At 24.7% G+C, this 26,464-nt stretch overlaps 4 protein-coding genes across 4 annotated transcripts in view; 2 read left to right on the forward strand and 2 right to left on the reverse strand.

Annotated features, from left to right (window-relative positions):
- Window positions 1–19,958, reverse strand: part of LOC123270353 — a 32,555-nt gene extending 12,597 nt beyond the window's left edge. The window contains exon 1 of the mRNA XM_044736353.1: window positions 19,940–19,958. The gene's annotated coding sequence lies outside the window, so the exon portion shown is untranslated. The remainder of the gene's footprint in view (window positions 1–19,939) is intronic.
- Window positions 2,472–6,197, forward strand: LOC123270354 (transmembrane protein 41 homolog). The gene is made up of 3 exons (XM_044736354.1): window positions 2,472–2,670; window positions 3,011–3,131; window positions 5,561–6,197. Exons 1-3 carry the CDS (start codon window positions 2,637–2,639, stop codon window positions 6,195–6,197), a joined length of 792 nt encoding a protein of 263 aa, XP_044592289.1. The 5' UTR covers window positions 2,472–2,636.
- Window positions 11,369–18,298, forward strand: LOC123270836. Its single transcript, XM_044736982.1, has 3 exons — window positions 11,369–11,983; window positions 15,343–16,137; window positions 17,838–18,298. Exons 1-3 carry the CDS (start codon window positions 11,369–11,371, stop codon window positions 18,195–18,197), a joined length of 1,770 nt encoding a protein of 589 aa, XP_044592917.1. The 3' UTR covers window positions 18,198–18,298.
- LOC123270352 lies at window positions 19,943–22,625 on the reverse strand. The gene is made up of 5 exons (XM_044736351.1): window positions 22,209–22,625; window positions 21,100–21,370; window positions 20,708–20,915; window positions 20,252–20,381; window positions 19,943–20,102 (listed from the first exon to the last, which is right to left on the reverse strand). The coding sequence occupies exons 1-5, from the start codon at window positions 22,552–22,554 to the stop codon at window positions 20,011–20,013; spliced, it is 1,047 nt and encodes a 348-aa protein (XP_044592286.1). The 5' UTR covers window positions 22,555–22,625; the 3' UTR covers window positions 19,943–20,010.
- Window positions 22,626–26,464: the final 3,839 nt, after the last annotated feature.

The following is a 26,464-nucleotide window of genomic DNA, read 5'->3' on the forward strand; positions in this document are numbered from 1 at the left end:
TTTTTTTTAATAAAATGCAACTTTAAAATAAAATAATTAAATATTAAAAAAAAATATCCGTAGATATAAAAGGAAAGACTTTATATTATATTTTTAAAACAGGAAATCCTGAACTATTTTCAGACTAAGTATAAATCGTAGCATCTGGAGTAAGTCTGTCGTTTAGTTTGTGGATTTTTCATCGTCAATATTTTTTTTACCCATCTAAGCCTTTTATTAAATTTATTTTTCCACCAATATTTTTTTTTTTAGTTCCATTAAAATGTTTACTGTTTACTTTTAAACTTTCAATGATAAAAAGAAAGTAAATGAGATAATTAGTTGAATTAAAGGGTGTACCGAGGTTAATAAAAGAGATTCTGAACACATTTAATTATAAGTATGAGAAATAACAAGAAACTCTAATTTATCTAATTTTAAATTGTCTTTAAGTATTCTATATTAGCATCAATTGATACAGAAACATTTTTTTCTCCTTTTATGAACAATTATTTTAACACGAAGTTTATATTAATGAGAATTATTCGGTCATTCACTTGCAAAAATTTATTTTTTTTTTTTTTAATGTTTTATTTTATGACACTGAAGTTGACGGAGATTAAAAATTTTTTTAGAATTTTATGGCAATTAAACTATTATAAAAAAAATTTAATTAAAAAATTCCACAAGTGAAAATTAATCAAAATTACAAGTGAAAATTTTTAAAAGCATTTTTTTAATATAATTGATTTGCTATAAAAATTTTTAACTTCAGTATCATTTTATTTTTTTGAGAAATTTTTAGTGCATAATGATTTTTTATGAAAATTAATTTACCAGATATTTTATAATTTTTTTAACAAATAATTAATAATAAATTATTGAAAAAAAAATTGACAAGTAGAAATTTTAATAAACTAAAAATTCAATTTTTTATAAATAATTTTTTGGATGGAAATTAAGTTAGCTGGCGTTTAAAAATTTTTAGAATTTTTTTTTATTGAAAAAATGATTACAAAAAAATAAAAAAAATTTTCACTTGTAAAAAACTTTTAAAACTGTGGGCGATTTTTAAAAAATTTTTTTTTGTTTTAATTTAATAATTAAAAAATTAAAAACGTCGGCTAACTTTAGTATTATTTTTTTGTTGAATAAAATAAAAAAAATGATCAAGTGACTGCTAACTTAAGTGTTATTATTTTTATAAAAATTAAATTAACAAAAAAAAACTCCACGTGCAAATTTTTATATGAAAATTAATTTAGCAGATATTTAATAATTTTTATAACTTTTTTTAACAAATAAATTATGGCAAAAAAAAAATTGACGTAGAAATGCAATTTTTTTTTAATAATTTTTTAGAGTTAATTTAATTGTTAAATAAAATTAAAAATAAATTAGAAAAAAAATTGACATTTAAAAATTTTTAAAAATAAAAAATGCAATTTTTTTTAAATAATTTTCTTGAACAAATTTTTTTATTAAATAAAATAAAAAATAAATTAGAAAAAAAAATTAACATTTAAAAATATTAAAAAATAAAAAATGCAATTTTTTTAAAATAATTTTTTAGAACAAATTTTTTTATTAAATAAAATAAAAAATAAATTGAAAAAAATAATTGACATTTAAAAATTTTGAAAAATAAAAAATGCAATTTTTTTAAAATAATTTTTTAGTTAATTTAATTGTTAAATAAAATTAAAAATAAATTAGAAAAAAAATTTACATTTAAAAATTTTTAAAAATAAAAAATGCAATTTTTTTTAAATAATTTTTTGGAACAAAATTTTTTATTAAATAGAATAAAAAATAAATTAGAAAAAAAAATTGACATTTAAAAATATTAAAAAATAAAAAATGCAATTTTTTTAAACAATTTTTTAGTTAATTTAATTGTTAAATAAAATAAAAAATAAATTAGAAAAAAAATTGACATTTAAAAATTTTTAAAAAATAAAAAATGCAATTTTTTTTAAATAATTTTTTTGAGCAAATTTTTTTATTGAATAAAATAAAAAATAAATTAGAAAAAAAAATTGACATTTAAAAATTTTTAAAAATAAAAAATGCAATTTTTTTTGAATAATTTTTTAGAGTTAATTTAATTGTTAAATAAAATAAAAAATAAATTGAAAAAAATAATTGACATTTAAAAATTTTTAAAAATGAATAATGCAATTTTTTTTAAATAATTTTTTAGAGTTAATTTAATTGTTAAATAAAATTAAAAATAAATTAGAAAAAAAATTGACATTTAAAAATTTTTAAAAATAAAAAATGCAATTTCTTTTAAATAATTTTTTAGTTAATTTAATTGTTAAATAAAATTAAAAATTTTTTAAGTGGCAACTAACTTTAATGTCATAATTTTTTTAACAATATTTTAAAAATAAAAAAATTATCAGATAGCTGATTTCAGAATAATAAATAAATTGTTACATACCCTAAATGAAATTTCTCAACACCAGTGGCGCCACCTGTCAAAAATGATAATAACTATACACCAAAGTTCAAACTGATATCGACGGTACGGTTACAAATATAACAAATAAAAGGGTGTCAAAGTTTATTTATTACACATCTTAATCTCAATGTTCACTCACAAACAATTACTCAAAAAATAATTCATTAAAACCAATAGAAACTAATTAAAGATGACTAGTGAAGCTGTAAATAAGAGCAACCAAGGTAAGTCTGTTAATAAATTAAATATAATTTAATTTTTTTCTTTCCTAACCTATAAAATATTTAGTAATTTTTCATTGAACTTAAAATATTAAAAAAAATTGTTTAATTGAAAAAAAATGAATAAACAGAAGTTAAAACTAATGAAAGAAATTTTTTTTATTAAATATTAGTTTTTGTTATTAATTTTCTGTCATTTATTTGTCAGACGTGAATAAATTAAGATAGTGTAATCACGTGGGCCAATCACGAGCCGCTTATACAAATAAACGGTCATTTCTTATGGAATTGACTAATCAGAAGCGACACGTGATTTGAAACTAATTGATTTCGTTTTTTACAGATTCTATTGGACCGGAGGGTGAATTCTCAACTAGGCGCGCTATTTTAACTGTTGGGTTGATTTTTTTAACCTCATTTACTGCATTGTTATATGTATACACTAATTTTCCGGATTTAAATGAGTGAGTAATTTTTTTTTATTAATTAAAAAAAAAATGATATTTAAACATTTTTTGTATTTTATTTTATTAATTAAATTAGAACTATCACTAGATAGATCATTAAGAAATGACCTTGTATCTCGTGAACTATTGACATTTTCAAGGATATAAGCTCATCCCGATGTTAGAATCATCGAGACCTTTCATTTGAGTACCCACATCAATTTTTCATATATTTAAATATATCATATATATGTATGGGTGATTCTCTGTAAGAACGTCTTAAATCTGTACAAAAATGTCCGAGCAAATTATTTTTGATTTTATTAGAAAAAAAATTAACTAGGGCTACAAAACTATCAGCTTAATCATAATAAATAAACAGCCGATTTAATTTTTGCTTTTTCGATATTTGTGTATATTTTGCCGTATAACATCACAGGGGACTGTTTACCAGAGGACTGTTTTTTTTTTTTATCAAATTGAGAAAAATCAAGCAAACTATTTTAATGCATTCAACTTTTCAAGTTCTCAATCAATATTTATATTAATTGGAATAATATTAAGACTTATAGATCGAATTTTATAAATAAATTATAAATAAAAATAGTTGCCAGGGGACTGAGTTTTCAAGTGGCCCAGACACATATTTCCAGCACAAATGGTGCATTGACACTAAATAAAATGCCGATAAAGCGCTAACAGTCCTATGGTTATTAACTCAAGGCTAGTTAGGTCCTTATAAACCTTACAAAAGGTAAAATAACATGCTGCATTTTTTTTTTTGGCTTTGAACTTCTGGCAGGGGACTGTTCTTAAAATGCCTGGGACAAACTTTGGTTTAATGAATTTAATGAAACAAATTAATTTTCGGTACTTTTTATTGAAGAAGATTGTTAGTTAACTAATCAAGTTTATAAACATTATCGACCAAATTATATATTATGGACGAATAACTTAAAATTTAATGTTAAAGTTTTAATTTTGGGAATGGGACAGCCCAGGGGACTGTTATTTCGGTGGTTTACGAATTTATAGCAAAAAAACCAAAATTTATTTCATTTTAGTTTTCAATGCTCCAAATAAAAATGTTTTTTTACTTTCGTAATAAATTTGTTTTAGTAACAAAATAACAATTTTTCTAATAAAAAAATGCCTGGGACAGCAAAAAACATCCCTACAGAGAATCACCCGTATACATGAAAAATATTTAAGATATGCATGTGGGTACTCAAATGGAAGCTCATGATGAGTGTAACATCAAGATGAGCTTATATCTTTAAAAATGTCAATAGTTTATAAGCTCATCTCCGTAATACACTCATCGAGACCTTTCATTTAAGTACCCACATGCATTTTCATATATTTTTCATATATACATATACATAATATATGTAAATATATGAAAAATTGATGTGGGTACTCAAATGAAAGGTCTTTATGAGTCTAACATCAGGATGAGCTTATGTCTTTAAAAATGTCAATAGTTTACAAAATACAATGTAATTTCTTAATTATTGTCATTTTTAAAAATATAAGCTCATCTCCGTAATACACTCATCGAGACCTTTTATTTGAGTACCCACATGCATTTTCATATATTTTTCATATTTTCATATATACAATATATATAAATATATGAAATATATGAACAATTGATGTGGGTACTCTAATGAAAGGTCTTTATGAGCCATATCAAAGCAAATTTTAAGGGAGTTGGGAAAGAACGGATGGGGCTTATTGGGGACCTATTTTTGGGGATATTTTCCCGATGTTGAAAAATAATCAGACAGCCCAGACTGGGAATCGAACCCAGATCTCGGTATATGAAAAACTGATGGGTACTACCAGTTAAAGGTCTTTATGAATCTAACATCAAGATGAGCTTATATCTTTAAAAATATCAATAGTTCACAAAATGCAATGTAATTTCTTAATTATTGACATTTTTAAAGATATAAGTTCATCCCGATGTTACACTCATCAAGACCTTTCATTTGAGTACCCACATGCATTTTCATATATTTTTCATATTTTCATATATATAATATATATAAATATATGAAAAACTGATGTGGGTACTCTAATGAAAGGTCTTTATGAGTCTAACATCAAGATGTGATTATATCTTTAAAAATGTCAATAGTTCACAAAATACATGATCATTTCTTAATTATTGACATTTTCAAAGATATAAGCTCATTTCGATGTTAAAATCATCGAGACCTTTCATTTAAGTACCCACATGCATTTTAATATATTTTTCATATTTTCATATATATAAATATATAAAATATATGAAAAATTGATATGGGTACTCAAATGAAAGCTCTCGATGAGTATAACATCAGGATGAGCTTATATCTTTAAAAATGTCAATAGTTCACAAGATACAAGGTCATTTCTTAATTATGTGTCTACTAAAACTAAAAAACTTTTTTTTTTCCCAGAAATGAGCGGCAGCACCTAAAGCTCCCCTTAAACATAGAAGAGGCTAAAAACTTAGGAGGACTCCTAGAAAGATACAAAGAGCTCTACTACATCGAAGTCCTCGCCGGATTATTTATAACCTACATCTTTCTCCAGACCTTCGCAATTCCCGGCTCGATATTCCTGTCCATCTTATCCGGCTTTCTATTCCCTTTTTCTCTGGCCCTAGTTTTAGTCTGCACGTGCAGCGCAATTGGCGCGTCGCTCTGCTACTTATTATCTTCATTATTAGGAAGAAAAATATTGTTGCACTTCTGGCCAGCGAAAATACAAGCATGGTCCAAGACTGTCACTCAGCATCAAGACAATCTTCTAAGCTACATGCTGTTCTTGCGAATAACTCCTCTGTTGCCTAATTGGTTCATTAATTTAGCTAGTCCTGTTTTGGGTGTCCCTATTGTGCCTTTTTGTGTAGGGACATTTTTGGGCGTCGCTCCGCCATCCTTTGTTGCTATTCAAGCTGGACAAACTCTTAATAAATTAACCTCTTCCACTGACGCTTGGTCTTGGACTAGTATTATTATATTATTTATTTTTGCGCTGCTATCACTATTGCCTGTTTTATTTAAAAATAACTTACAAAAAAAATATAATTAAATTATTTAATAATTAATTAATGTAATTTATTTAGGACAATTTTTAATAATACTTCCAAAGATTGATTTTTTTTTTTTATGATTGTGAAATTGGTTTGAATAAATTTGATTTTGTAAATGACAATTTTTTTTTTATTAATTAATTTTAAAGAAGAAATAAATTTTTAATCAATAATTTTTGGAGTGAAAAATATTGAAGTACTTATTTTATTATTTTGATATTAAATCATAAATTTAATTTAATAATAAATATAAGGAATATAGTTTCCCGAATTATTTTTAAATTAATTTGTTTTTCATTTTGAAAAAAATAATTATAATTATCACTAGAATGATTAATTAATCTGTACCATTATTATATAGTATGAATAATTAACCTAAAAACAAAATCTAAAAATATATGTTTAGAGACTTTTTTTTTTTTTTATTTATTTATTTATTTATATATCTAGATCCTGGAGTTAACTCCTTGGGACCATATCGCGTGCCTAATGCCAAAAGGGCGTATTACAGCAGTTAGGTAGGGTTTTATGCCAAAAGGGCGTATAAAAAAATTTTTTTTTGCCATTCTTTCTAGAATCGCTCGAAATGTAAAGATCTGCAGAAAAAAAATTTTTGACGTACTAACGCCAAAAGGGCGTATCAAGATATACGCCCTTTTGGCTTTAGGACATTGTCGGTCTAAAGCCAAAAGGGCGTATAAAAAAAAATCAGGATTTTTCAATATTTCGAAAAATAGTCTTCAAAATTGTTCGGAGAAAATTTGTAAAAAAAAAAATTTTTTTAAAAGTCAACATTTTCGATGGTAGTAACTTCAAATTTTCATCATCTTGGACAGACCAATGATTAAAAAAGCATATGAATTAAAAATTTTTTCGCGTACTAAAATGTTCATATTTTTTATAAATTTCTTTTTTTTTTCAGACGAAAATGTAAAAGATGCACGTAAAGAAACAATATAAACTCATTTCGATGTTAGACTCATCGAGAGCTTTCATTTGAGTACCCACATGGCATTTTTTATATATTTTATATATATGGTATTTGGAAATATATAAATATATAAAATATATGAAAAATGGCTTGTGGGTACTCAAATGAAAGGTCTCGATGAGTGTGATATCAGAGTGAGCTTATATCTTTAAAAATGTCAATAGTTCACAAGATGCAAGGCCATTTCTTAATTATTGACATTTTTGAAGATATAAGCTTATCCAGATGTTACACTCATCGAGACCTTTTATTTAAGTACCCACATGGCATTTTTTATATATTTTGTATATATATATATATATGATATTTTGAAATATATAAATACATAAAATATATGAAAAATTGATGTGGGTACTCAAATGAAAGGTCTCGATGAGTGTAACATCGGGATGAGCTTATGTTTTTAAAAATGTCAATAGTTTACAAGATACAATGTCATTTCTTAATTATTAATATTTTTAAAGATATAAGCTCATCCCGATGTTACACTCATCAAGAGCTTTCATTTGAGTACGCACATGCATTTTCATATATTTTATATATTTATATATATGTATATATGAAAAGTTGATGTGGGTACTCAAATGAAAGGTTTCGATAAGTGTAACATCGGGATGAGCTTATATCTTAAAAAATGTCAATAGTTCTCAAGATACAAGGTCAATTCTTAATAATGTAACTAGAGATAGAGTATTTTTGAATGCAGCCTAAATATTTATCATAATAAATTGACTATCAGTGAGAATGATATAAAATCTTGAAAAGGCACAAATTCAAATAAAGCCCTTTACAATGAAACTAAATTTCACTAAAAAAAAACGATTTTATCTTGTAACTATCCTAGACACAAAATTTTTCTTATTCCCTCAATATAGATTAATTTAATTTTAATTTTATTTCTTAGGTGAAGAAATAAAATTCTTTATTATAGTAACTTTTTTGTAAGAAACAAATTTTAGATAATCAACTTAAGAATTTTTACCGAAAATTCTTTTTTTCTACAAATTTTGAATTTTTTATACAAAAAAATTACTATAATAAAAAATTATTTTTTATTTAGCTAAAAAAATAAAAATTTTTAAATTTAAACCAAATTAATTTTTTCAAAAATAAATTTTTTCTCATTAAGATCAATAATAATATTTTATAAAATCATTTATATTAAAAAAACAAATTTAACAATAATTTTAATTATTTCAGGCATTTGTCTACAACGCAAATGATAACATTGACACCTCCCTACCATTATTCAACAGTGAATTGATATCAGGAAGTGGAGATGTCAAATTTATAAATAAAATTCGGGAATTGCTTCTCAACACCGATACTCCTAAACACGGCTTGTATCAAGTTATTAAAAATGAAACTCTTAAATCCGAAGTTAAGAAACAATTTGGAGATGATTATGTATTGAGTGTAAACTTGCGCCCAATGCGCACTGCACGTCCTCCACCTCAGTTAAACTTGATAGAGCATTACTTCAATTTTGGCAACTCATTACAAGCTTCTCTAGTGACTATTTTAATAATCATGATAGCAGCCAAATTATTCATCAATTAATTAATATTCATCTATTTATTCGTACCTTAATTAATGTATTGTACTTAACACCTCGTACAAATTCCTTAAATTGGTTTAATAAATTAATTTTTTATTTCTTGAAATTGTTATGTTCATTGACGCGTTCACAGAAGAGATAAGAGGAGTTAATTTAAGTTGTTCCATTAAATTTGAAAAGAGAGATAAAAAAAATGGTATTAGTTCCCACTTGAAGTTGACGATAATTGATTAAAAAATAATTATGTCTTTTTTATTGATTCTTTTAAATGGATTTTTTTTTAGAACTCGTGAAATATTTTTTCTGTTTTATTTTAATAGAAAAAAAAATCTAATAAATAATTCTTCTTAAAAATTATTATTATTTTTAAATAAAAATTGGACATAAATAGTATATTTCTTACCTAGGGCAGGAAATAAGAAAACCTCAGATCACATGTTTGTCAACCTCGGCTTCGCCTCGGTCAACAATTACATGTAATCTGAGACATTTCTTATTTTTCTGCTCTAGGTAAGAAAAATACTATTATTTAATACTGGTTACTGTAAATAATATATACTAGCAACCTTGCAGTCACTACGTGACTGCAGTGATTTGTCAGCTATAAATAAATGAAATTTTATATTAAATAATACCTTTTGTTAAATTGCACTGTACTTTCTTAAATATTGACATTTTTTAAGATATAAGCTCATCCTGATGTTACACTCATCAAGAGCTTTCATTTGAATACCCACATGCATTTTTATATATTTTTCATATATTTATATATATAATATATATAAATATATATAATATATGAAAAATTGATGTGGGTATTCAAATGAAAGGTCTTGATGAGTGTAATGTCGCGATGAGCTTATATCTTCAAAAATGTCAATATTTGACAAGATACAAGGTAATTTCTTTATTATTGAGATTTTTTAAGATATAAATTCATTTCGATGTTACACTCATCAAGAGCTTTCATTTGAGTACCTACATGCATTTTTTATATATTTTTCATATATACATATATATAAATATATGAAAAATTGATGTGGATATTCAAATGAAAGGTCACGATGAGTGTAATGTCAGGATGAGCTTATATCTTTAAAAATGTCAATTGTTCTCAAGATACAATGTAATTTCTTAACTATTAACATTTTCTAAGATATAAACTCATTTCGATGTTACACTTATCGCGACCTTTCAATTGAGTACCCACATGGCATTTTTTATATATTTTATATATATGATATTTGTGAAATATATACAATATATCAAAAATTAAAGTGGATACTCAAATGAAAGGTCTCGATGAGTGTAATATAAAGGTGAGCTTGTATCTTTAAAAATATCAATAGTTCACAAGATACCAGGTCATTTCTTATTTATTGGCGTTTCTTAAAAATATAAGCTCATCCCGATATTACACTCATCAAGAGCTTTCATTTGAGTACCCACGACATTTTTTATATAAATTGTATTTGTGAAATATATAAATATATACAAATACATGAAAAATTGATGTGGGTACTCAAATGAAAGGTCTCGATGAGTGTAACAACGGGATGAGCTTATATTTTTAAAAATGTCAATAATTCTCAAGATACAATGTCATTTCTTACTTATTGACATTTTTCAAGATATAAACTTATCCCGATGTTACACTAATCGAGACCTTTCATTTGAGTACCAACATGGTATTTTTGATATATTTTATATATATGATATTTGTGAAATAGATAAATATATAAAATATATTAAAAATTGATGTGCGTACTCAAATGAAAGGTCACGATGAACCTTACATTAGGATGAGCTTATATCTTTAAAAATGTCAATAATTCACAAGGTACAATGTAATTTCTTAATTATTGACCTTTTTCAAGATATCAACTCATCCCGATGTTACATTCATCAAGACCTTTCATTTAAATACCCATATGGCATTTATCATATATTTTATATATTTATATATATTACATATATGTATACATGAAAAATATATCAAAAATGCATGTGGGTACTCAAATGAAAGGTCTCGATGAGCCTAACATCAGGGTGAGCTTATATTTTTAAAAATCTCAATAGTTCACAAGATACAAGGTCATTTCTCAATTATCTATCTCCGAATATCATTTTCAAATGCAGTCTAAATACTTATAATGAATTAACTCTCAGTGAGAATAATATGAAACCTCGAAAAGGCCCAAATTCAATTCAATGACACTAAAAATTCCACTAAAAAAACCCATTTTATCATACAAAATTTTCCTTATTCTCTTTTAGAATAAAATTATAATAATTTGTAAAAATAAAATTAAATAAATAAATACAAGGCCCGATTATTGCTTCAAAAGTTGAAATATTTCTCGCTCGTTATTAAAAAAAATCGCCTCAGGCAAAATAAAATACTTCAAGTATTCTTGAAACTATTTATAAGATATAAATTATTATATCAAATATCAGCCATTAAAGCCATTAGTAACATCCAATAAAATACCTACGATCTACTGACACATTTAAACTTCTTAAAACTATTATTACCCCTCTTCTTCTTTATAAAATATTTTTTAATTATAAAAAGAGCGTACTGACAAAAAAATTCATCAGTTTAGTTTAATATTTAAAAAATGATAGTTGCATATAAATTAGTGTTGGTAGGGAGTTTGCTGGTAGCCGTAGCGCCAGTGATTAAAAGTGAAACAAAAGGACTTATAGAATTGAAAAATGTTAGGGTTGGTGCAATAGTCAATCGCTTACAACGTAACGAGTCTACTATTGAAGTGCACGGCAGTATCTTCAAAAGTAATACTACTTATCCAGAAATATATCGGAATTTTACTGAATTTATACGTTATCCGCCAAGTTGGCGTTCTCGTCAGTTTGATTGTATTGAATCTATTCATTTGGTTTCCCATCCGTCTGTTATAGCTGATAATAAATTTACTTCTAATAATGCGATCGATCGGTCATTTCTTCAACTTGAAGAGAATTTACTTGAAAGGGAAAAATTAAATATTGATGATAAATTTAAAAATAGCAACTATACTTGCGTTCTTTATGAAATTTGTAATCTTAAAGAAGAAAGAATAAAAAAAAATGTTAAAGTTTTTGACGAAGATGATTTGCCGGTTGATACTAATACTATTACGTACGTTAGTAATCAAAATGCTGTTTTTATGGTCAAAAAGGGAATTGAAACTGATTATGTCGCTTCTATTACTAAAGGAACTTGCTTAGCTCAGGTAAGATTATTGAAATAATTGAAAATACTTGTAATTAAGGAAGTTCGAGCGTAACTAATGAGTCAAAATAGTGTTAAAATTTTTTTTTAATTTTAGTTTTCCCAATATTTGTCAAAATTCTTTATTTTAATTTAAAATAATTTAAACAATTTAATAATTGATGATTTTTACTTATTTAATAAAGTAAAGTAATAAAATGACTTTGGTATTTATTACTTGCCGGAATAAATAAACAGATTTGGCAATAGCGCGCTTGATTGTACCCATAACCTGAGACGTGGATGAGTGTGTGAGTTAAACATTTCTCTCTCTGTAACTATATTTCTATCCTTTTGTTTTTTCTCAGCTGTTGACGCGATGTTGTCAAATCTTTATTCGAATAAATGGCTGACGATAAACCAGTTACAAACATAAAATTTGACTTTACATATTTCAAAAATTATATCGGTAATGTATTATTATTAAATTGTTTTTATATTTTGCAATAATCCAAGTTTCTTGTGTATAGTTTTTTATCCGTTAAAGTTGGGAGGTTAATATTGAAAAAAATAATTAAAGTCTCGACAAAACGTTTGTCCGCCATAAGAGCCCGTGTATAAGGAGATAAAATATGTGATTTTTAAAATTTAATATCTAAGTAACTAAACGGTGAATCTTTTTTAAATTTTGGGATTAGATAAATTACGTATTTATTTATACTTTTACTTAATTTCAAAGCTCAAAGTTGGAAAGTATTTTTACATTAAATTTGCTGGAACCTCCTTAATTTTAGCAAAAATAAAAAATAGTTTCGCAACGGTCGCTAGGTGGCGAAATGTACCAAAAAAGATTTTCGCTTGTAGAGAGGTAGTTGAAATATTGTTAAGTACTATTAAAAATTTATATTCTTTTTTTCTTTTATTTAATATTCTTCTTAAGGAAGTTCGAGCGTAACTAATGAGTCAAAATAGTGTTAAAATTTTTTTTTAATTTTGGTTTTCCGAATATTCGTCAAAATTCTTTATTTTAATTTAAAATAATTTAAACAATTTAATAATTGATGATTTTTACTTATTTAATAAAGTAAAGTAATAAAATGACTTTGGTATTTATTACTTGCCGGAATAAATAAACAGATTTGGCAATAGCGCGCTTGATTGTACCCATAACCTGAGACGTGGATGAGTGTGTGAGTTAAACATTTCTCTCTCTGTAACTATATTTCTATCCTTTTGTTTTTTCTCAGCTGTTGACGCGATGTTGTCAAATCTTTATTCGAATAAATGGCTGACGATAAACCAGTTACAAACATAAAATTTGACTTTAAATATTTCAAAAATTATATCGGTAATGTATTATTATTAAATTGTTTTTATATTTTGCAATAATCCAAGTTTCTTGTGTATAGTTTTTTATCCGTTAAAGTTGGGAGGTTAATATTGAAAAAAATAATTAAAGTCTCGACAAAACGTTTGTCCGCCATAAGAGCCCGTGTATAAGGAGATAAAATATGTGATTTTTAAAATTTAATATCTAAGTAACTAAACGGTGAATCTTTTTTAAATTTTGGGATTAGATAAATTACGTATTTATTTATACGTATACTTAATTTCAAAGCTCAAAGTTGGAAAGTATTTTTACATTAAATTTGCTCAAACCTCCTTAATTTTAGCAAAAATAAAAAATAGTTTCGCAACGGCTGGTGGCGAAATGTACCAAAAGATTTTCGCTTGTAGAGGTAGTTGAAATATTGTTAAGTACTATTAAAAATTTATATTCTTTTTTCTTTTATTTAATATTCTTCTTAAGGAAGTTCGAGCGTAACTAATGAGTCAAAATAGTGTTAAAATTTTTTTTAAATTTTAGTCTTCCCAATATTCGTCAAAATTCTTTATTTTAATTTAAAATAATTTAAACAATTTAATAATTGATGATTTTTACTTATTTAATAAAGTAAAGTAATAAAATGACTTTGGTATTTATTACTTGCCGGAATAAATAAACAGATTTGGCAATAGCGCGCTTGATTGTACCCATAACCTGAGACGTGGATGAGTGTATGAGTTAAACATTTCTCTCTCTGTAACTATATTTCTATCCTTTTGTTTTTTCTCAGCTGTTGACGCGATGTTTTCAAATCTTTATTCGAATAAATGGCTGACGATAAACCAGTTACAAACATAAAATTTGACTTTAAATATTTCAAAAATTATATCGGTAATGTATTATTATTAAATTGTTTTTATATTTTGCAATAATCCAAGTTTCTTGTGTATAGTTTTTTATCCGTTAAAGTTGGGAGGTTAATATTGAAAAAAATAATTAAAGTCTCGACAAAACGTTTGTCCGCCATAAGAGCCCGTGTATAAGGAGATAAAATATGTGATTTTTAAAATTTAATATCTAAGTAACTAAACGGAGAATCGTTTTTAAATTTTGGGATTAGATAAATTACATATTCATTTATACGTATACTTAATTTCAAAGCTCAAAGTTAGAAATTATTTTTTACATTGGGTTCGCTCGAACTTCCTTAAACACTCTAGACACTTTTTAGTAGATTTGGTTGATTTGGTAGATTTGAAACTTTTGAAAAATAAAAAGGAAATTAAGAATGAGGCGGTAATAAGAATGTGCTTCTATTTAAATATAGAAGCAAAAAATGTATTTGCCGTTTTTAGTACGCAGAAAAAAAAATTTTTGAACCAAGAAAAAGTTTTATTGAAATTTTTAAAGATATAAGCTCATTCTGATGTTACACTGATCAAGAGCTTTCATTTGAATACCCACATCAATTTTTCATATATTCTATATATATGGTATTTGTAAAATATATAAATATATGTAAATATAAGAAAAATTGATGTGGGTACTCAAATGAAAGGTATCGATGAGTGTAACATGAGGATGAGCTTATATCGTTAAAAATTTTATCAGTAGATAAAATACACTGTAATTTCTTAATTATTGACATTTTTTAAGATATAAACTCACTTTGATGTTACACTCATCGAGACCTTTCATTTGAGTACCCACATGCCATTTTTTATATATTTTTCATATATACATACATATAATATACATAAATATATAAAATATATGAAAAATTGATGTGGGTACTCAAATGAAAGGTCTCAATGAGTGTAACATCAAAATGAGCTTATATCTTTAAAAATGTCAATCGTTCTTAAGATACAATGTAATTTCTTGATTATTCAATTTGCATTTATACATATTTTTCTAAACAAAAAAATATCCATCTTAGAATAATTTTACCCTTGCAATTTTTTCAACACACAATTTTATTAAAGTCTAAAATTGAAGCTGAAAAAATTATTTTTTTAAACAGACTTATAATCACAATATAACTTTACTTATAGGTTTACGCTTACGAAAAGGATTCAATAAAAGAGCAATTATTCAGTTCTTATGCCGACAAAATAATCGCATTCAAAAGTCCTTTAGTATCTGCGACTAACAACACAAAACTTGAAAATTGGATGGAAGATTTTTTAAATAAGACCCAATCTTCCTTATTCAATTTTGAAAATTTTTCCGTACAAAATCAAAGTAAAATTTTTAAGCGCATGGAAAGCGATGCAATTAGAGACTTTAGATTGGTTAATTTACCAACATTGAGTGACAAATTAATAAAATTCCCTCCGACTAAGAAACAATTGCAACAACTAAAGCCAGGTTACACATTAAATATAAGAGAATTGAAAAATGACACAGTTTCAGTTATAAGTATAATGAACCTAAAATTACATGAAGAAACATTTTCTGGCTCTGATAAAAACTTTGCAATGACAATCCGTACGCGTAATAACGACGAAAAAATTAAGTCTTCTTGTCCATTTGAACGGTTGGCTGTTCGAAGCAGTGATTATGTAAATGATCACCAAGATTTGGAGTTCTTTAATTGCTTGGTAGAGAAACAACTATTTGGAGTATCTGAGTACCTTAAAAAGGAGTTTAAAAGAATGGAAGTTAGAGTTTGTCGCACTGTTAAGAAAGAATTACTTGAAGAACCTTTGAGTATTATTAACTGGCACAAAGACTTTGAGGATATTGGGTACAATGTTTTTATTGATGAAAATATTGCTATTAGATACCCCAAGGAAGGTGAAACTCATTATGTTTCTGCTGTTCATAAGGGAGATTGTTTATATCAGGTGAAAATTTTTTTTATTTTGAATTAATTAAAGAAAAAAAATAAATTTTTATTTAATAAATTTGAAAGAAACTTGCAGTCACTGCGTGACTGCCATGACTTGTGCAATATAAATAAATAAAATTTTGGTTTATTAATTAATGACTTTTGTTAAATTGCACTGTACTTTCTTAAATATTGATGGTATTAAAGATATAAGCTCATTTTGATGTTATACTTATCGAGAGCTTTCATTTGAGTACCCACATGCATTTTTGATATATTTTATATATATGATATTTGTGAAATATATAAATATATAAAATATATGAAAAATTGGTGTGAGTATTCAAATGAAAGGTCTCGATGAGTGTAATGTAGGGATGAGCTTATACCTTTAAAAATGTCAATAGTTCTCAAAATACAAGGTCATTTCTTAATTATTGACATTTTTAAAGATATAAGCTCACTCTGATATCACACTCATCGTGACCTTTCATTTGAGTACCCACAAGCCATTTTTTATATATTTTATATATATATATATATATTATATATATATATATATGATATTTTGAAATATATAAATATTTAAAATATATAAAAAATTGATGTGGGTACTCAAATGAAAGGTCTCGATGAAAATAATGTCGAGATGAGCTTATATCTTTAAAAATGTCAGAAGTTGACAAGATACAAGGTCATTTCTTAACTATTGATATTTTTAACGATATAAACTCATTTAGATGTTAAACTCATCGAGACCTTTTATTTGAGTACCCACATGGCATTTTTTATATATTTTATATATACGGTGTTTGGAAATATATAAATATATAAAATATATGAAAAAATGATGTGGGTACTCAAATGAAAGGTCTCGATGAGTGTAACATCGGGATGACCTTATATTTTTAAAAATGTCAATAGTTCACAAGATACAATGTCATTTCTTAATTATTAATATTTTTAAAGATATAAGCTCATCCCGATGTTACACTCATCAAGAGCTTTCATTTGAGTACCCACATGCATTTTGACATATATTTCATATATACATATATATAATATATACAAATATATGAAAAATTGATGTGGGTACTCAAATGAAAGGTCTCGATGAGTGTGACATCGGGATGAGCTTATATCTTTAAAAATGTCAATAGTTCTCAAGATGCAAGGTCAATTCTTAATAATGTAACTAGAGATAGAGTATTTTTGAATGCAGCCTAAATACTTATCATAATAAATTGACTATCAGTGAGAATGATATAAAATCTTGAAAAGGCACAAATTCAAATAAAGACCTTTACAATGATAATAAATTTCACTAAAAAAAACGATTTTATCTTGTGACTATCCTAGACACAAAATTTTTCTTATTCCCTCAATATTGATTAATTTGATTTTAATTTTATTTCTTAGGTGAAGAAATAAAATTCTTTATTATAGTAACTTTTTTGTAAGAAATAAATTTTAGATAGTCAACTTAAGAATTTTTACCGAAAATTCTTTTGTTCTACTAATTTTGAATTTTTTATACAAAAAAATTACTATAATAAAAAATTATTATTTATTTAGCTAAAAAAATAAAAATTTTTAAATTTAAACCAAATTAATTTTTTCAAAAATTAATTTTTTTTCATTAGGATCAATAATAATATTTTATAAAATCATCCAATATTAAAAAAACAAATTTAACAATAATTTTAATTATTTCAGGCATTTGTCTACAAAGCAAGTGATAACATTGACACCTCCCTACCATTATTCAACAGTGAATTGATATCAGGAAGTGGAGATATCAAATTTATAAATAAAATTCGGGAATTGCTTCTCAACACCGATACTCCTAAACACGGCTTGTATCAAGTTATTAAAAATGAAACTCTTAATTCCGAAGTTAAGAAACAATTTGGAGATGATTATGTATTGAGTGTAAACTTGCGCCCAATGCGCACTGCACGTCCTCCACCTCAGTTAAACTTGATAGAGCATTACTTCAATTTTGGCAACTCATTACAAGCTTCTCTAGTGACTATTTTAATAATCATGATAGCAGCCAAATTATTCATCAATTAATTAATATTCATCTATTTATTCGTACCCTAATTAATGTATTGTACTTAACACCTCGTACAAATTCCTTAAATTGGTTTAATAAATTAATTTTTTATTTCTTGGAATTGTTATGTTCAATGACGCGTTCACAGAAAAGATAAGAGGAGTTAATTTAAGTTGTACCATTAAATTTGAAAAGAGAGATAAAAAAATGTAATTAGTTCACACTTTAAGTTGACGATAATCGATTAAGAAAGCATTAAGTCTTTTTTATTGATTCTTTTAAATGGAATTTTTTTTAGAACTTGTTAAATATTTTTTCTGTTTTATTTTAATAAAATAAAATCTAATTAATAATTCTTCTTAAAAATTATTATTATTTTTAATTAAAAATTGGACATAAAATATATTTATTTAATACTAGTTATTGTAAATAATATATACTAGCAACCTTGCAGTCACTACGTGACTGCAGTGATTTGTAAACTATAAATAAATGAAATTTTATATTAAATAATACCTTTTGTTAAATTGCACTGTAATGTCGCGATGAGCTTATATCTTCAAAAATGTCAATAGTTGACAAGATACAAGATCATTTTTTAATTATTGACATTTTTTAAGATATAAATATATAAACTTATTTCAATGTTACACTTATCGAGACCTTTTATTTAGTACCCCCATTTCCATTTTTTATATATTTTATATATATATATATATATATGATATTTGTGAAATATATAAATATATAAAATATATGAAAAATTGATGTGGGTACTCAAATGAAAGGTCTCAATGAGTGTGACATCGAGATGAGCTTATATCTTCAAAAATGTCAATAGCTGACAAGATACAAGGTCATTTCTTAATTATTGACATTTTTTAAAATATAAACTCATTTCGATGTTACACTCATCAAGAGCTTTCATTTGAGTACCCACATGCATTTTTATATATTTTTCATATATTTATATATATAATATATATATAAATATATATAATATATGAAAAATTGATGTGGGTACTCAAATGAAAGGTCCCAATGAGTGTGACATCGAGATGAGCTTATATCTTCAAAAATGTCAATATTTGACAAGATACAAGGTAATTTCTTTATTATTGACATTTTTTAAAATATAAACTCATTTCGATGTTACACTCATCAAGAGCTTTCATTTGAGTACCCACATGCATTTTTATATATTTTTCATATATTTATATATATAATATATATAATATATGAAAAATTGATGTGGGTACTCAAATGAAAGGTCTCAATGAGTGTGACATCGATATGAGCTTATATCTTTAAAAATGTCAATAGCTGACAAGATACAAGGTCATTTCTTAATTATTGACATTTCTTAAGATATAAACATCCCGATGTTACACTCATCGAGACCTTTCATTTGAATACCCACATGCCATTTTTTATATATTTTATATATATGATATTTGTGAAGTATATAAATATATAAAATATATTTAAAATTGATGTGGGTACTCAAATGAAAGGTCTCAATGAGTGTGACATCGAGATGAGCTTATATCTTCAAAAATGTCAATAGTTCACAAGATACAAGGTAATTTCTTAATTGTGTATCTAGAGATGTATTTTCGAATGCAGCCTAAATACTTATCATAATAAAATGATATAAAACCTTGAAGAGGTACAAGTCAAGACCTTTGCAATGACACAAAATTTTTCTTATCCTCTTAATAATATATATATAAAATGACTCTATAAAAATAATTTACACCTATATATTATTTGGCACGTTATAAAAAATATCTATAAAAAAATCTAGATACTATTGCTTTTTTTTTGTACTTAACAGAAGGACGTTAAATAATTAACAGAAACTTCCGTTGCATTGGTCACTGGGTAGCTGATTGGTCTCCAGTACAACCAATTGTACCATACTGTTGATAAAATATAATTTGATAAATTATTCATCTTACTATTAATTATTAATATAGTTATTGAAGTAATTATGCAGAAGTGGAATTTTATCAATTAAATTGGATTAATTAAAATTTTCACTTCTGCATTATTACTTTACTGTACTTACAGGTGTAACCAGCTTTCAAAATTATTGCGGTAGGTTGACAAGTGTTTAGACACTCGGGACTAGGTATCATTTTAATCAAACGCAAACCACTGGTAGATCTTAGGATTACATTTGTGCACTCTGGATTTGGCTGAAATAATTTTTAATTATTTTTATTAAAAAACTATACGTACAATTTTTTAAAAATATTTTTTAGTTCTAATTTAATTAATAAAAAAAAATTCAAAAATTGTCGGCTAATTTTAATAACATTAAATTAATTAATTAAATTAATCAATTAAATTAATTAAACTAAATTAATTAAACTAAATTAATTAAATTAATTAAACTAAATTAATTAAATTAATTAAACTAAATTAATTAAATTAATTAAACTAAATTAATTAAATTATATTAATTAAACTAAATTAATTAAATTCTATTAATTAAATTAAATTAATTAAATATTCTACTTACTAAATTATAAAGAGGAGCTAATGGTTCATCAATAAAAACAAATCTCTCAACAGATTGTCCCCACCAATCAGGAGTACCTTTTGGTTTTGGAAATAATTTTCGTATAATTCTACCGGGTGTCATTCTATTTATTCTCCATGATATGTGTGTATTTTCTAGCTGAGATTTATTAGTATCTAATCTTTTATCGATAACATCATTAATATTTCTGAAAAATAAAAAAATAATAATTTTAATTATTTAAAAATTTATTTAATTAAAAATTACCATTTTTTTTTATTTTATTTGAAAAATAAATTTTTTCAAAAAATTATTTTTAAAAAAATTACATTTTTAATTTAAAAAAAAAATTATCATTGCAAATTTTGAAAAATAAACTTTTGCGTACTTACTGGTAGTCAATATTATTTGAGCTAATTCTCCGAGCGTCGTTAATAAAAATATCTCTATTAATTTCCAATAAATCAAATAAGCTAGATAAATTATTATTAATACTGTCATTTTCTTGTCTGATAAAAGGAAAACCAAAATTAAAATTACGAGGTATGCTCCAATTTAATCCCGACATATCGGGAATAGTTTGGATCGTGTTACATGGCCAGCAATCGATGCTTGATAGTTGGAAGAATGGATTTTCTACCAAGCATGTTTCATCATAATATTCTTTAAATAAATAAAAAGAATTTACTAAAGTTCTTAGGAGTATTTTTTTTCATGAAAATTAATTTAGCAGATATTTCATAATTTTAATAATTTTTTCAACAAATAAATTATGGAAAAAAAAGTAGAAAAAAAAATTGACATGTAGAAATTTTAAAAAATTAAAAAAAATAATTTTTTGGAAAAAATCTATTTGTTAAAATTAAATTAAAAAATGGTTAAGTAACTGCTGACTTCAATGAAATTTTTTTAATCAAAGTTAGCAGTCACTTGACAATATTTTAATTTTATTTAACAAAAAAATTTGTTTTTAAAATTAATTTTCAAAAAATTGCATTTTTAACTTTTTTCAATTTCTATGACATTAAAGTCAGCTGTTATTTAACAATTTTTTTATTTAATAAAGAAATTTGTTCTGAAAAATTGTTTTCAAAAAAATGGATTTTTAATTTTTTTTAATTTCTAAATGTCAATTTTTAAAAAATTTTTTTTCCACTAATTTATTTTTTTTTTTAAATTCTAAAAATTATCAAATATCTGCTACTATAATTTTCATTAATTTTTACACGTAAACTTTTTCCTTATTTTTTTTTGACAATTTATTTGTTACAAAAATTAATGACAATAAAGTTAGCCGACATCGAAAAACTTTTAGAATTTTTTTTATTAAAAAAATTATTAAAGAAAAAAATTATTGCAATTTTGTAAAAATATTTTTTTTGTTAAAAATTATTAAAAATATATGCTAAATTAATTTTCTATTTTTTTAATTATAATTTTTGTTTATTCAAAATAAAAAATTATCTAATTTTAATATTATTATTATTATTATTATTATTACCTGTTAGTGTAGGGTAACGTGTAATGACAGGTACCGCAAGTTTCCGAAAAATATAAAACCCAGGATAAATATAACTTTGTAAATTCCGTAAAAAAAAACTTCTTAAATGAGGATCATGATAAATAACAATTAATAATAACAATAAAAAAAAATTAACAATTAAAAATAGTTGAAGTAATTTACAAATGACATTGCAAATTCCGCGTTTATTTTTTTTAAACTTTTTTTCAATATCGTCAAAACACTCGTCGAATATTTTTTCCAACTCCGTTTCACTTATGTCACTGCGCTTAGCGTATTTTCTTATTTGATCAATATAATTACAGTAATTTTTTAAATTTATCATTTTTAACTAAAAAAAAAAAATTATAAACAATAAGTTAAAATTTTTAGGTTATTTCTAATGTTTATTTTTTATTTTATTTGTTTTTTAGAACAGCTGTCATTTTTTTTTGTTTATTATTTTAGGAGCTTCTGAATTTAACTTCTAGAGGGCGGCAATTTTGAGGCGCGCGCGCTTAATTTAAAATTTAAAATTATTTTACAAGATTTTTAATAATTGATAATTTTGTTGGAAACAACAGCCCAGGATCCAAAAACATGGTCATGAACAATGTCGACACCAAGATGAACAACCGTCCAGGTTATTGTTTCGGTGGTTGGTGTTAAGATACCTCAAAGTATTGTAGCCAAAATTAGCTGTAGCTAAATTTTTGGCGAATATTAGTAAAATTTTTGACGATTGTTCTATTCGATATAAATGTAATTTTTTGGTTAATAAAAAATCTTTTTAACCGAAAGCTTGAGAATACTAAATTTTTGCTTTGAAACCGGATATGCGATTTATTAGGTATAATTTAGAGCTAAAGTTGTCACACGGAAAAAAGTGAACTATAATAAATAACAGTCGATTTATAATAAGTAATGATCAACTGCTGAAAATTACCATTTTAAACAGTAAAATCGTGATTTTACTATTCACTTTATAATATTTACCATTTAAACGTTACAATTTACTCTTTACATAGAAGAAAATACTATTTCAAACAGTAATATTCGCTATGTCAATGTCTAAAATGTTAAAGTATAATAATTAATAATTCAGACTTTGATATTTATCATTTAGTACCTAAAAAAAAAAATGATCGCAATGATATGTAAAAAGTATAAAATAAAGTTAGTAAATTTCTAATACAAGCAACGTCAATATTTACTAAGTAAAATCCCGAGAAAAAATATTTATATATATGAAAAATGGCCAAATATAATCATATCTAATCATATATAATTATATATAACAATATTTAATTATATATTTATTACATCTAATTAATTATTGGGTTAATTTTATGGATATAGTATTTAATATGGTCCTACGCAATTCTCTGTAACAAATTATAATGCAAAAAAAAATATCTAGCTATAATTTTACGGCTATAACACCAGCGGTCACCCATCCAACTATTAACCCTGCTCAATGCTGTATAACTTTAGTGATCTCCGTGCGTCTTGGCGTAGAGCCCTTGGCGCGTAACCGAGAGATCTGGGTTCGATTCCCAGTCTGGGCTGTCTGATTATTTTTTCAATTACGGAAAAATTCCCACTGAGTAGGTCTCCCCCTTTCCCCTATCCGTTCTTTCCCAACTCCCTTAAAATTTGCTTTAATATGGCTGTAGTAAGTTTCTGTCTGCTGTGCTGCTGTCTTAGATGACAATGATTCTATGATCTACATAATGTATCATATGAGTTTATCATAAATATAATATAAAAATTGATTTTATAATATATTTGGATAGTCATAATTCATAATTTATTTATTTGACCGAATCTCATTATAATATAACACTTATTTAAATAATAAAATAAATAATGATTTTACTATTAGGTAGTAGCAGAGCAGACCAAAACATCTCATAGGAAATGTAACAAATTTTGTACTTCAGAATTATTTAAACGTAATTATAAACATCATTTTACACTTTTCGTGATTACCAAAAAAAAATTTTTTTTCAAAGAAAAAATTTTTATGTATGTTAATTATATATAAGCATATATAATTATATATAATTATATATGGGATTATATACAATCTTGGATGGCTGTATATTGCTCCATATATAGTCATTTATAATTATATATGATTATATATAACCTCATGTACAATTCCATACATAATCATGTATGATTATATATAACTATATATAATTATATATGGAACTATATATAAGCTTGCTTGGCTGTATATTGCTCTATATATAGTCATATATAATTATATATGATTATATATGACCTCATATACAGTTTACTTTTTTCCGTGTAGTAGTGGGAATCTTTTGGTAACCGAAAAAATAATACGAACGGCTGGACCGAGACTCGAACCCGGTCCATTTGGTTGCGCGCTAAGGAGATCCAAGTACCTGACTAGTGTAAAGAATGTTTATAAAAAAATAATACGTAGAAATACTTTTTTTATTTTAAAATTAATTTTTGAATTAATAATTAACATTTTTAAGGAAATTTTCGAAAAATTTACTCATTAAATAATTATTAACATTCAATTGACTAATAAAAAATCTAGCACTCTGAATTACCGGTATACACTTGACAACACGTAGAGAGTGTCCCTAACCTTAAAATTTATTTATGTTTACTGTCTAACTGAAATGACTAAGATCTTCTAGCATTTAAAAAACCTTGGTTACTTATGCGCATGGGTAACTAAGTAAGCGGTGTTGCCAAGTCAAATACAAGACTAAGGAACGCAAGTTCCGAGTGATTTTTCATAAAAAATATGAAATATCTCCGTAATACGTTTGGAAAGCTACCTTATTTATTGTTTTAATCTTTAGCTTATTATTTTTTCAATCAAATTCAATGAAAATAAATTTTTTTTTAAATCGTTAATTGCATTAAATTATTAACCAAATACCCGGCTGGTGGAATCTCTATTTTACATGTAACAATTACAATTTTTAAACCTAATTATTTGTAAATAATTTTTACAAATAATTATTAATTACATTTATTAAACCCCGAAAACCTACTGTTATAATTTCTTTATTAATTATTTACGTAAATTGAATTTACAAATTTTCAGGAAGTTTTAAAAATTTTACTACTTTGCGTGGATCTCTTTAAATACTCAGATTTTAAAATTCTAACTATGAGAGCCGTAGCCACCTAGTGGAATTTTTGTAAACTAACTTTTTGATCCAATTAATATTTAATTATTAAAGAGATCCAAGTACCTTCCTAGTGTAAAGAATGTCTATAAAAAAATAATACGTAGAAATTTAATACTTTTGTTATCTTAAAATCAATTTTTAAATTAATTAATAACATTTTTGAGGAAATTTCCGAAAAATTTACTGAAATAATTCTTCAGCCATTTTTTAAACCTGTTTGTTATAATTTAATTTTATAATTCCTATATTCAATAAATCGGTCAGATATTAGTCTACTTATTAATTAATTAATTAATTGATTCACCTATATATGACATATACGTGATATCAATTCAAGGTATTTATTGAAAAACCGACGTTAAACTACTTTACATCTTAATTACTTTACTTCATATTACAAGTATAATTAATACAATTATATCTTCTCACACTAAAACTCTCTTTAAATTCCAAAAGTTGATAAGAAATAAAATATAACGTATATAAACGATATAAAAAATTTATCACTATTAGTATCGAATTATTTATTGAGAAAAAAATCGACTGTTATAATTTTTGAATTAAAAATTATTCAGTCAAAACAAAATGTTTTTCAAAGGATTATTGTGTACCATTTTTATTATTTGTACTATTTATCAGGTAATTTTTATATTAATATACTTTATTTTTTTTATTTAAATATTATTTGGGGCATTCCATGAGAAATGGGAAAATGACTCAAATTTGAAAATTTCTCTAATTTATTTTAATTATGTCCTAATTTATTATTAAAAGTTTATATTTTACTAATTTGTAAAGAAAATTTTTTTTAATCAATAAGAAAATCAATTTTTCTCTACTAGTAACTTTTCAGCCGTACTAACTTGTATCCGGGTCAAATGTTGTTTTAATAGTTTTAACAACAAATTCATTTTATGTTTGTTATTAACTAACATATTTATTATTATATTTTTAAGAACAAATTTTGTTTATGTTCGTTATTAATTAACACCTAAGTTTATCAAGATCGTGTTGTCAGCATGCTAAATCCTTTATTTGTCTTTTTTAATTAGTTTTTTTTTAATTATCCTA

This window comes from Cotesia glomerata, linkage group LG8 (genome assembly GCF_020080835.1).
Source record: "Cotesia glomerata isolate CgM1 linkage group LG8, MPM_Cglom_v2.3, whole genome shotgun sequence".
NCBI lineage: Eukaryota > Metazoa > Arthropoda > Insecta > Hymenoptera > Braconidae > Cotesia > Cotesia glomerata.